Source organism: Microcaecilia unicolor, chromosome 11, assembly GCF_901765095.1.
Source record: "Microcaecilia unicolor chromosome 11, aMicUni1.1, whole genome shotgun sequence".
NCBI classification, from domain to species: domain Eukaryota; kingdom Metazoa; phylum Chordata; class Amphibia; order Gymnophiona; family Siphonopidae; genus Microcaecilia; species Microcaecilia unicolor.
In genome coordinates, this window is record NC_044041.1 from 77,958,729 (window position 1) to 77,971,741 (window position 13,013).

The following is a 13,013-nucleotide window of genomic DNA, read 5'->3' on the forward strand; positions in this document are numbered from 1 at the left end:
CCTTGTCTCCCCGAAACACGATCAACTTTGCAGTAACCTTGACATGCCTCGATGTCTGTCCTCCGGCAATCTCTTGTGTTATTGTCTCTCACAGGTAACGATTTCCCAAATCTTCTATGAAAAGGAAGTCTGTTGAGATGAGTCATGGAAGCTGTATCCCCCTGGCAGAAAGACACCATCACAATCTGACCAGTCGTGATGAGATTGTATAAAGTATCAGCCGCTTGGGCCATACTAGATTCCAGGTGGGCCACTTTCTTTGGATACTTGGCCTCCAATGTGCCCCCTACCGCTAAATCCAGTGCAAACATATTCTAGACATGTATGCTCCATATACAGCTGCCTGTAAAGCTAATTCTTCCACCTCAAAGACTTGCTCGAGTATGGACTCCAATTTACTATCTTGGATATCCTTCAGGGTTGTTCCATCCGGCACCAGGATAGCTAAAATATCCATCTTGATGTAGAACGAAACAGCCTGCTTTCACCAAAACATCATCTTTTCGTAAGTTCAACTTTGCCTTTTCTTCAGGAAGTAAAGGGTAAATATTATCCATGGTTCTTCCCAAGTGAAGATGAGTCTCTGGAACATCCCACTCTGCTGTAATGAGTTCTTGAATACCTCAACGAATAAGAAAATCTCTAGAAGGGTTATATATCCCTTGGAGAATGGAATCTTCAGATTCTTGCCTCCTGTGCAGCAGGCTCTGTAATACTCACAGCTTCCAATGCCTATGAGATCATTCCCGTTAGTTCTTCTCTGTGGAAAAGCTAAACAATCCACAGTAGGGTTAATTTCCTTCTAACACAGAATCTAAGGAGAGTCTTCACTCTATATTGCTCATCATACTCCAGCTGCTTGCACCAATGTCCCTAAAAACAATGGACAGAACTTTACAGTCTTCCAAAGTGTCCAGCCTCGGCATTTAGCCTGAGAAGGGACATCTAAAATCTGAGACCTCGAGTGGCCAGGTTCCCCTGCAAATGTGCAAAAGAAGGGCTTTGTGGAGGAGGAGGAGGAGGAGGAGGATAAACTCCAGGGAAAACTCACACAGTTGGTGCTGTTCTTCAGAATTCTCCTCTGCCTCCTGTACACCTTTATGAATTGGCAGAACCTGGGGGAGAGAGGCCACCAAGGCCCTAGATTCCTCTTGGTCTGCCTATGTTTAACCAGGGACCAGTTCTCCAACTTCACCCAGGAGATGCCTTCACCAGTTTAGTCTAGAGTTACATAGAAAGTCTGTAACCAACTGCTGGAGACAAGAGAATACAGCTGAGCTGTGGCTGCTTGGAACTTCTTATAGTGGAGAGTTCATATCTCTTAGGTCCATCTGCTGGCTGACAGGCATAACCCATATGTTACTGACTGGTCTGATTAGGATGAAAAAAAAATTATGTTAATGAGAGAAGAGGGAAGGCTACACTCTGCTCATAGCATTTAGTCTTCCCTGGTGGACTTCCATGCATCATCCCATGGGTGAGATGCCTTACCTGGTGTTTCGTGTGTGTCTGTGCTTTGTCTCGGCTGGGTGGCTGCACTGGTACATCACTATGGATTGTTCCAATCGGAGTTGGCTACAAAGTGGAAGACAATAAGAGGAAATTTTTTTTTAAAAGTGCTCCGTTTTAACACCATGCAGCAGTTAGACATCTTTTAGATCTAACTGCATTAGAAACCCAAAGATTTTCCAAATGCTTTGCAGATTACACTGTTAATTCACAATGCTATTTAAAGTTACTCCATCTTCCGCTCCCTCCAAAATCACTTCTTTGCTCATATGCAGTCACAGGCTGGACACTAATTCTACTGCTTTAACATGGCTAGGCAGTACAAAAAAAAAAAAGTTCTCTCTTCTCAGCTGCAGCACAGCATTAGAAAATACATTGATATTAACTGCCGTGCTCAAGATCATAGAATGCCAAAGGCAGAGCAGGGATCCACTGATGCCCTCAATCACACTCAGTAGATGACCAATCAAACAGAATTGAAAGAGATCCAGGTCAGCACTTACTAGGGGTTTTCCCACCCAGTCATACTCATAGTCAAACACAAATCCATTCCTGTCGAACAGGTCTGTGAAGAGTTTACGGAGATAGTCATAATCAGGCTTCTCAAAGAAATCCAGCCGCCGCACATAGCGCAGGTAGGTTGCCAGTTCCTCTGTAAATTAAAGCAAACAAAAAGATTCTTATAAGAGAGAAGGACTAAATAGTCAGTTTCACAAATGGTGAAAGGTCAATATTGGCATGCTCAAAAGGATCTATACTGGAACCTGCGATGTTTAACATATTCATAAACGAACTGGAGAAAGGAGCAATGAGTGAGGTGACCATATGTGCAGACATAATTATTCAAAGTCATAAAACATCAGAGGATCGAGAGGAACTTGGGCATCTAGATGGCAGAAGAAATTTGTTGTGATCAAGTGCAAAATGATACACAAAGAAAATAATCCCAACTACAGGTAAAAAAAAAAATACTGGGTTCTGAAAAGTTAAGATACTTACCTGTAGCAGGTATTCTCGGAGGACAACAGGCCTTATATTCTCACAAGTGGGTAACACAGGCCATGTTGCCCGGTCTGGGTCTTATGACCAGCATAAGAAGAGTTTTATGGAATGTGAGAAGCGCATGCTTGAGTGCCTTCCCACCCGCAGCATGAACGCAGTTACCTCAGTTGAGTATAATAGCAAAAAAGGAAAAATAATAAAGGAAAACTCCAAGGGGAGGTGTGATGGATTGCGAGAATATAAGGCCTACTGTCCTTGGAGAACACCTGCTACAGGTATCTTTCTCAGAGGATAAGCAGGCCTATCTATTTTTACAAGTGGTGAATCCCTAGCATCCAGGCCCACCAAAAACAAACCATTGGTGAATTGGACCTCGCAATGGCGAGGACACAACAGATTAACCTGAAACTATATACAATCTGAATGACAGTGCAGCCTGGAACAGAATAAAACAGGCCTAGGAGGGTGGAGTTGGATTCTAGACCCCAAACAGATTCTGCAACACTGTCTGGCCGAACCAACTGTCGCGTCGGGTATCCTGCTCAAGGCAGTAATGTGATGTGAATGTATGGACTGAAGACCACTTTGCAGCCTTGCAAATTTCTTCAATGAAGGCTAACTGCAAGTGGGCTACCGACGCAATCATGGCTCTAACATTGTAAGCCGTGACACGACCCTCTAGGGCCAGCCCAGCCTGGACATAAGTGAAGGAAAGGCAATCTGCCAATCAATTGGATAAGCAAAGATAATTTACTGTAGCAGGTATTCTCCGAGGACAGCAGGCTGATTGTTCTCACATGTGGGTCGACACCCGCGTCGGCCCAGGAACCAGCATTTTGCCAGCAAAATAAAAACAAAGTTTTGCTAGAGTCTTATAGTGCGCAAATCACACGCACCGCGCATTCGCAGACGACTTCCTGCCCGTCGCGTGAGCGTGCTTCCTCAGTTTAATCAAAAAGCATAGAAACAACAAACAACAAGAACTCCAAAGGGGAGGAGGGCAAGTTTGTGAGAACAATCAGCCTGATGTCCTCGGAGAATACCTACTACAGGTAAGTATCTTCGCTTTCTCCGAGGATAAGCAGGCGGCTTGTTCTCACATGTGGGGTATCCCTAGCAACCAGGCTCACTGAAAACAATGAACACTGGTCAATTGGGCCTCACAACGGTGAGGACATAACATAGACTGACCTGAAACCATAAACAACTAACAGAGTGTAGCCTAGAACAGAACAAAAATGGGTCTAGGGGGGTGGAGTTGGATTCTAAAACCCAGATTCTGTAGCACCGACTGCCCAAACCGACTGTTGCGTCGGGTATCCTGCTGAAGGCAGTAGTGAGATGTGAATGTGTGGACTGATGACCACGTTGCAGCCTTGCAAATCTCCTCAATGGAGGCTAACTGAGACACTGATGCAGCCATGGCTCTAACATTATGAGCCGTGACATGGCCCTCTAAAGACAGCTCAGCTTGGACAAAAGTGAAGGAAATGCAATCTGCTAGCCAAATGGAGATTGTGCATTTTCTGATGGTGACTCCCCTCCTGTTGGAATTGGAAAAAAAACCAAACAACTGGATGGACTGTCTGAAGGGATTTGTCCGCTCCAAGTAAAAGGACAATGATCTCTTGCAGTCCAAGGTGTGCAAACTGCTTTCGACAGGGCGTGCATGAGGACGGGGAAAGAATGTTGGCAAGACAATTGACCGGTTCAGATGGAACTCAGACACCACCTTTAGCAGGAACTTAGGTGCGTGCGAAGGACTACTCTGTTGTGATGAAATTTGATACAGTGGTGGAAATAAGTATTTGATCCCTTGCTGATTTTGTAAGTTTGCCCACTGACAAAGACATGAGCAGCCCATAATTGAAGGGTAGGTTATTGGTAACAGTGAGAGATAGCACATCACAAATTAAATCCGGAAAATCACATTGTGGAAAGTATATGAATTTATTTGCATTCTGCAGAGGGAAATAAGTATTTGATCCCCCACCAACCAGTAAGAGATCTGGCCCCTACAGACCAGGTAGATGCTCCAAATCAACTCGTTACCTGCATGACAGACAGCTGTCGGCAATGGTCACCTGTATGAAAGACACCTGTCCACAGACACAGTGAATCAGTCAGACTCTAACCTCTACAAAATGGCCAAGAGCAAGGAGCTGTCTAAGGATGTCAGGGACAAGATCATACACCTGCACAAGGCTGGAATGGGCTACAAAACCATCAGTAAGACGCTGGGCGAGAAGGAGACAACTGTTGGTGCCATAGTAAGAAAATGGAAGAAGTACAAAATGACTGTCAATCGACAAAGATCTGGGGCTCCACGCAAAATCTCACCTCGTGGGGTATCCTTGATCATGAGGAAGGTTAGAAATCAGCCTACAACTACAAGGGGGGAACTTGTCAATGATCTCAAGGCAGCTGGGACCACTGTCACCACGAAAACCATTGGTAACACATTACAACATAACGGATTGCAATCCTGCAGTGCCCGCAAGGTCCCTCTGCTCCGGAAGGCACATATGACGGCCCGTCTGAAGTTTGCCAGTGAACACCTGGATGATGCCGAGAGTGATTGGGAGAAGGTGCTGTGGTCAGATGAGACAAAAATTGAGCTCTTTGGCATGAACTCAACTCGCCGTGTTTGGAGGAAGAGAAATGCTGCCTATGACCCAAAGAACACCGTCCCCACTGTCAAGCATGGAGGTGGAAATGTTATGTTTTGGGGGTGTTTCTCTGCTAAGGGCACAGGACTACTTCACCGCATCAATGGGAGAATGGATGGGGCCATGTACCGTACAATTCTGAGTGACAACCTCCTTCCCTCCGCCAGGGCCTTAAAAATGGGTCGTGGCTGGGTCTTCCAGCACGACAATGACCCAAAACATACAGCCAAGGCAACAAAGGAGTGGCTCAGGAAGAAGCACATTAGGGTCATGGAGTGGCCTAGCCAGTCACCAGACCTTAATCCCATTGAAAACTTATGGAGGGAGCTGAAGCTGCGAGTTGCCAAGCGACAGCCCAGAACTCTTAATGATTTAGAGATGATCTGCAAAGAGGAGTGGACCAAAATTCCTCCTGACATGTGTGCAAACCTCATCATCAACTACAGAAGACGTCTGACCGCTGTGCTTGCCAACAAGGGTTTTGCCACCAAGTATTAGGTCTTGTTTGCCAGAGGGATTAAATACTTATTTCCCTCTGCAGAATGCAAATAAATTCATATACTTTCCACAATGTGATTTTCCGGATTTAATTTGTGATGTGCTATCTCTCACTGTTACCAATAACCTACCCTTCAATTATGGGTTGCTCATGTCTTTGTCAGTGGGCAAACTTACAAAATCAGCAAGGGATCAAATACTTATTTCCACCACTGTATAAGGTGCATGTACTACCAAGGCCTGAAGCTCACTGACCCTACGAGCTGAAGTAACAGCCACCAAGAAAATGACCTTCCAGGTTAAGTACTTCAGAAGGCAGGAATTCAGTGGCTCAAAAGGAGCTTTCATCAGCTGGGTGAGAACGACGCTGAGATCCCATGACACTGGTGGAGGTTTGACCGGGGGCTTTGACCAAAGCAAACCTCTCATGAAGCGAACTAAAGGCTGTCCAGAGATAGGCTTACCCTCTACACGGCGATAAAAAAACACTAATCGCACTAAGGTGAACTCTTACGGAGTTGGTCTTAAGACCAGACTCTGACAAGTGTAGACGGTATTCAAGCAGGGTCCGTGTAGGACAAGAAAGAGGATCTAGGGTCTTGCTGTCAAACCAGACGGCAAACCTCCTCCATTTGAAAGCGTAACACCTCTTCGTGGAATCTCTTCTGGAAGCAAGCAAGACTCGGGAGACACCCTCTGAAAGACCCAAGGAGGCAAATTCTAAGCTCTCAACATCCAGGCCGTGAGAGCCAGAGACTGGAGGTTGGGATGTAGAAGCGACCCCTCGTTCTGAGTGATGAGGGTTGGAAAACACTCCAATCTCCACGGTTCTTTGGAGGACAACGCCAGAAGAAGAGGGAACCAAATCTGACGTGGCCAGAAGGGTGCAATCAGGATCATGGTTCCGCAGTCTTGCTTGAGTTTCAGCAAAGTCTTCCCTACTAGAGGTATGGGAGGATACGCATACAGAAGGCTTGTCCCCCAATGTAAGAGAAAGGCATCCAATGCTAGTCTGTCGTGGGCCTGAAGACTGGAACAGAACTGAGGGACCTTGTGATTGATCTGAGTGGCAAAAAGATCCACCGAGGGGGTGCCCCATGCTCGGAACATCTTGCGGACTACACCCTTGTTCAGTGAGCATTATCCTGCTCAACCTGTCGGCCAGACTGTTGCTTACGCCTGCCAGATAAACGGCTTGGAGAAACATGCCGTGACGGCAAGCCCAAATCCACATATGGACGGCTTCCTGACACAGAGGGCGAGATCTAGTGCCCCCCTGCTTGTTGGTGTAATACATGGCAACCTGATTGTCTGTTTGAATCAATATGATATGGTTGGCCAGCCGGTCTCTGAAAGCCTTTAGAGTGTTCCAGATCGCTCGCAATTCCAGGAGATTGATCTGAAGACCTTTTTCCTGAAAGGACCAGGCTCCTTGAGTGTGAAGCCCATCTACATGAGCTCCCCATCCCAGGAGGGATGCATCCGTCATCAGCACTTTTTGTGGCTGAGGAATTTGGAATGGACGCCCCAAGGTCAGATTGGATCGAATCGTCCACCACTGCAGAGATTTCCGGAAGTCAGTGGACAGTTGGATTACATCCTCTAGACTCCATGCAGTTTGATACCACTGGGAAGTTAGAGTCCATTGAGCCGATCTCGTGTGTAGATGTGCCATGGGAGTCACATGAACTGTGGAGGCCATGTGCCCCAGAAGTCTCAACATCTGCCGAACCGTGATCTGTTGAGACAGGGACAGGAGGTTGTCTGCCCTTGTCTCAGGAAGATAAGCTCGAACTGTCTTTGTGTTTAACAGGGCTCCAATGAATTCCAACTTTTGCACTGGAGTGAGATGGGACTTGGGGTAACTGATTACAAACCCCAGTAGCTCTAGCACCTGAACAGTCATTCGTATGGACTGCTGAGCGCCTGCCTTCGAGGTGCTCTTCACCAGCCAATCGTCGAGATAAGGGAACACATGCACTCCCAGTCTGCGTAGTGACGCTGTGACTACCTATACACACTTTGTGAGTACATTGGGTGCAGATGCCAGACCAAAAGGCAGCACACAGTACTGAGAGTGCTGAGTTCCCAGCCAAAATCAAAGATACGCCCTGTGAGCTGGAAGGATTGAGATACGAGTGTAAGCATCCTTTAAGTCCAGAGAGCATAGCCAATCGTTCTCTTGAATCATGGGAAGAAGGGTGCCCAGGGAAACCATCCTGAACTTTTCTCAAACTAGAAATTTGTTCAGGCCCCTTAGATCTAGGATGGGACGCATCCCCCGCTTTCTTCTGCACAAGGAAGTACCTGGAATAGAATAACAGCCCTTCTTCCTCTGGTGGAACGAGTTCGAACGCTTGGGCCTGTAGAAGGGCAGAGAGTTCCTTTGCAAGTGCCTGCTTGTGCTGGGAGCTGTAGGACTGAGCTCCCGGTGGGCAATTTGGAGGTTTGGATTCCAGATTGAGAGTGCATCCTAACTGGACTATTTGAAGAACCCACCGGTCGGAGGTTATAAGAGGCCACCGTTGGTGAAAAAATATCAACCTCTCTCCAACCGGTCTGTCGTCTAGTACGGACACTTTTATTGAGGCTATGCTGAACTGGAGCCAGTCAAAAGCCCGTCCCCTGCTTTTGCTAGGGAGCAGTATGGGCCTTAGTCGCATGCTGTTGACGAGAACGAGCGCGCTGGGGTTGAGCCTGGGCAGGCTGCCAAGAAGCAGGAGTGTACCTACGCCTAGAATAGGAATAGGGAGCACTTCTCTTCCCGCCAAAAAATCTAGATGAGGAGGCAGTAGTAGAAGACGTCCGGTGGGAGAGAGAATCCATAGCATCATTATGCTTCTTGATCTGATCAACTAGATCCTCTACTTTTTCATCAAAAAGATTATCCCCCCCCCCCCCCCCCCCGGCAAGGAACATTTGCCATTCGCTGCTGGACAGATCCAGGTCAGCGACACGCAGCCATGAGAGTCTGTGCATCACTATACCTTGAGCAACTCTGGATGCCACATCAAAAGTGTCAAAAGTACCCCTGGCCAGGAACTTTCGATACACCTTCTGCTGCCTGACCACCTGGCGAAAAGACTTGGCCAGCTCTGTAGGAAGTGCATCAACCAAGCTCGACAGTTGCCGTATCGAGTCCCGCAAGTGCACGCTCGTGAACAGCTGGTAAGACTGGATCTTGGCGGTGAGCATAGCAGCCTGGTACGTCTTCCTCCCAAAAGAGTCAAGAGTTCTAGCCTCTATGCCTGGGGGCGCCAAAGCATAGTCTCTAGTACTCCTGGCTCTCTTGAGGGCGGAGTCCACCACCATGGAATTGTGGGGTAACTGAGACCTCATCAATCCAGGTTCACCGTGGATCCGATACTGGGATTCAGCTTTTTTCAGGACCAAGGGGCCAGACAGAGGGGCTGACTAGTTTCGCATAAGGACTTCCTTCAGTACCTTATGCAAAGGAACTGTCACAGCCTCTTTAGGTGGAGAAGAATAATCCAGGACCTCGAGCATCTCAGTCCTGGGCTCATCCTCAATTTCCACAGGGAAGGGAATAGCCGTAGCCATTTCCCGGACAAAAGAGGAAAAGGACAGACTCTCCGGTGGAGATACTCTCCTTTCTGGCGGAGAGGAAGGATCAGAGGGAATCCCAAAGGACTCATCAGAAGAGAAGTACCTGGGATCCTCTTCTGACTCCCACGAACGCTCCTGCTCAGTATCGGATAGAACCTGAGTTAAAGTGCTTCGACACTGAACCTGCCTTGATGCCGAGGAACGATGTCCTCTATGGCAATGTCGAGAGGCCGATGCCTGGTCTAACTGCGGCGAAGCTCCCTCCACTGACGTTGAAAGGGAGTCGACCTGAGTGGCAGCCGACATGGATGCCGCAAGTGGCACTGCGGTCAGGGACCTCACCGCAGGCGAAGGGCCAGACACCGCTGCTGCAGCAGGTACAGAAGGTGCAAGCACCCCTGACACTGAAGCGGACTGTTGTAGCAGTCCCTCCAGAAGTTCTGGAAACAAGGCCCGGATGCGCTCGTCAAGAGCCGCCATCAGAGAAGGCTGCGGGGTTGGTGGAACAGGTGGTGTCAGAATCCGTGGAGGCTCGGGAGCAGGTACCGGGCTGCTAGGAGACCGACGCATCGGCACCTCCTGTATCGAGGGGGAGCGATCCTCTCAACGCCGACGCTTCTCGGATGCCGACTCTCTCGACACCCCTGAGCTCCCGTTACTGCGTGTCGGAGAACAATGACTGTGCTTCTTCGCCTTCGCTCAACGCCCGTCATCGAGACTCCTCTGTACCGATGAGGATGTGGAATCCTCACGTCTCCTCAGGGCCGGGTCCAACGGTCGGTCCTGGGGGGGCCTGCATAACAGGAGGCCTCGAGGCAGGTGGAGACCCACTCGACGCCTCACTGTTCCCAGCCCAAGTTGGTCTCTCAGCAGCCATTACCTTTCTTCCCGATGTCGATGCTCCTGTCGATGTCGACGTTGAAGGACCGGACTGAGCCCCAAAAAGTTTTTCTCGTTGGGCTTCTCGAGATGCTTGGGTCTGTTTCTTCTAATGAAGACACAGCCTGTTTTGCAATGTGTGGGAAGCCTACATTACCTGGAGTGATCAAGCAGTGGCATTCTCGAGGACTATTGTGATGGGTGGTATCTACTGACCTTGGTTTGGTGGGGGAAGTGCTTTAGGGGGTTGGGGTAGGACTGGTAGGGGTAGGCTTGTTAGTTAGGTGCTGAAGAAACACAATGTATCTGTACTGAGTGTTGGCAGGAAGTATTGTATTGATGGTATTTTTTTGTGTTCAAAGAAAAAAAAAACATAAAAAAAGATAACCAAATAACTTATCTGCTTATCTTTCAGTGGTGTGATCACAGGGTTCAGAACAGCAAGCTTCTTAAAGAAAAAAAAAAAAGGAGGAGGATTGCTCCTTTTAAGCAGATGAATAATTCAACTTCCTTCTGAAAAGTAGTTTCTTGGCCAGATATTTATGTACAACCATCTCTGGGGTGGAAAAAGGAACCCTGAACACTGCATTTGTAGGAATGGAGGAGAGGGGGAAGAGAACACATCCTCACATACAGAGATAGAAAGGGTGTCCTGATTGTTCAGCCATGTTATTCCCACAGTGCAGCTTGGCAGCTGAAGCACCACCATAACAAGTGGGCATAGAGACAAAACTAGACACATATTACAGACAGAAGTGGTTAGAGCAGTGTCTAAGAACCAGGGAGATCAGTGTTCAAATACTGATGAATGTCCTCTTAACCTTGAGTAAATGAGGGGAAGGAAATATCCATCTGTACCTGAATGAAACTCACCTTCAGCCACCACTGAAAAGGTGTGAGGTTAATACAACTAAATAATAATTATACATAAAAAATAAGTTGAACCAGTTTATCAATAGCTAAGCAGAAAGATTTAAAAGTATATGCGCTTAATTATCATAAAACTGATTTCTTTAAAAAAATTGCATTTCAAAACGTTCTTTCATGGATAATCTAACCCTGCTTCCAAGTGTGTACTTACCTACAATAAACTGCTGTCTTAAGTAGGTCCCAAAGAGGGAAATGTTACATATATAGCAGTACTGGCAGCAAATAGGGTGGGGGTGGGGGATGTAAACTAGGATCCTTACCTGGGAAGTTTTCACACAGCACTTCCACGGGGGTGGCTCGTTTCGTGTCCCCTATCTTTTGATACCTTTCCTTTAACGTGTCAGCCTGAAGGAGAGACGAGAGATCACTCAAGCAGGGCAGGCACATTCTGATAATGGAAGGGGACGCCCAAAAACAAGGTCAGATGCACAAAGCTTACCTTGCTATTAACGTTTGCTTTAGACTGGTTGTAGCCAGTCTAAAGCAAATGTTTAGGTAGCTAGGAATGCACCAAGGGGTTTTCTGTGGCTCTAACATGTGCCATTTGCAGCCACCGAGAACCTCATGCAAATGTATAACAATGAGCTCATTACTATTCTAATGAGCTCATTCGTAATTGAATGTGTATTCATGGGATGCACAGCCCAGAGCAGCCCTAATTTAAGGAGCAAATTTTATGACTGCCCTGGAGCTGTTGGAGAGGAGAGAAGCACATGCAGGAAGCTATAAAGGCTGCCTGCTTGTGCTTCCTACCTCTCACCTCCCGGCGCCACCCCCTCCCCCGAATAAAAATTTGTTTTTTTCCCCTGGTGGTCCAGTGGGCCAAACCCCTTCCCCTGCGCAGGCACACATACCGCTCTCCCTCCCTCCCATACCACACCCCACCCCTCCCCGTACCTTACAACAGGGTGGAGAAAGGAGGGCAGGAGAAACAGCTCCCCCCTCCTGACTCGGGCCTGCCCGGAACAAAATGGCGGCACCCAGGACCTGCTCAGTGCATTCCCAGTCTAGTGGTAAAAGCAGCAGCCTGAGGAATAAGGGAAGTCAGGGTTCAAATCCCTCTGGCATGAGTTAAATCCCAAATGAAAAAAACGAAAGTGACAGAGACAACCAACTATGTTTTTTTGGTCCTATTAAAAAACTTCTGGGTAGTGCTAAGTTTTGGTCCTACAACAATTTAATTTTGCAAATTATTTCTGCATTCCAAAGAGAAATTATTGCAGAAATACAAAAAATAAACAAAAACCCTGCCAATTCAGTGCACATGTACATTCTGTACAGTTTGAGCATGCTCTAAAAAGGACCAGAGACTGCCACTTGAATCCTCTAGCATGTTATCGCCTCAGCTTTTTGTAATCTCTTAGTAAGCAGGGACCCTTCCATCATCTCACAGCCAGTCCATGATCAGGCTGCCATATTTCACCCTTAGGTTTGGGAGTTAAAGTCCTCACCTTGAGCCCTTGCCAAGGGAGGCTCCCCCGCAGGAAGTACATAAACATGTGGCCAAGGGCTTCTAGATCATCCCTGCGGCTTTGCTCTAGAGAAAGAGAAAAAAACGTATATAAAACACACAACAATGTGTTTTAAACATTCCCAAGTCAAACAGCAAATGCTCATTTGCTTCATCTTTCCCTACCTGCATGCATCTCTGGGGTCTCATTCCTCAGTTAGGAGTATGAATACAATACATAGTCCTGAGGAAAGATGAATCCTTGGGCCCCCAGATTGCTTTTGCAGGAAAACTTCACCCGTTTCCTGAAAAGATAGCAATCCTAGCTCAGGGAGAGAATTCCAGAGGGTGGGGACTAGTCCTGTAAAGGCCCATTCATCTGGGGAAGTGGGGGAAGATTTCTTACAGAGAAGAGGGTGGAAGTGGAACTGGTCCTTCAGAAGACCACTGAGGCCTAGACATCATCTGGAGATAGTTTGTCTTTTAAGGTCCTCAGGAAATGGACCAGA

The 13,013-nt window shown here is 47.4% G+C and overlaps 1 protein-coding gene across 4 annotated transcripts in view; it reads right to left on the reverse strand.

Moving 5' to 3' along the window:
- The window catches only part of CSNK1G2 (casein kinase 1 gamma 2), a 146,412-nt gene that overhangs the window by 22,597 nt on the left and 110,802 nt on the right, over positions 1-13,013 (reverse strand). For all 4 annotated transcript variants that reach the window (XM_030217723.1, XM_030217722.1, XM_030217725.1 and 1 more), the window contains exons 7-10: positions 12,506-12,591; positions 11,315-11,399; positions 2,013-2,161; positions 1,492-1,575 (exon numbers count right to left, since the gene is read on the reverse strand). In XM_030217723.1, the coding sequence (XP_030073583.1) occupies positions 1,492-1,575; positions 2,013-2,161; positions 11,315-11,399; positions 12,506-12,591 (404 nt within the window). The remainder of the gene's footprint in view (positions 1-1,491; positions 1,576-2,012; positions 2,162-11,314; positions 11,400-12,505; positions 12,592-13,013) is intronic.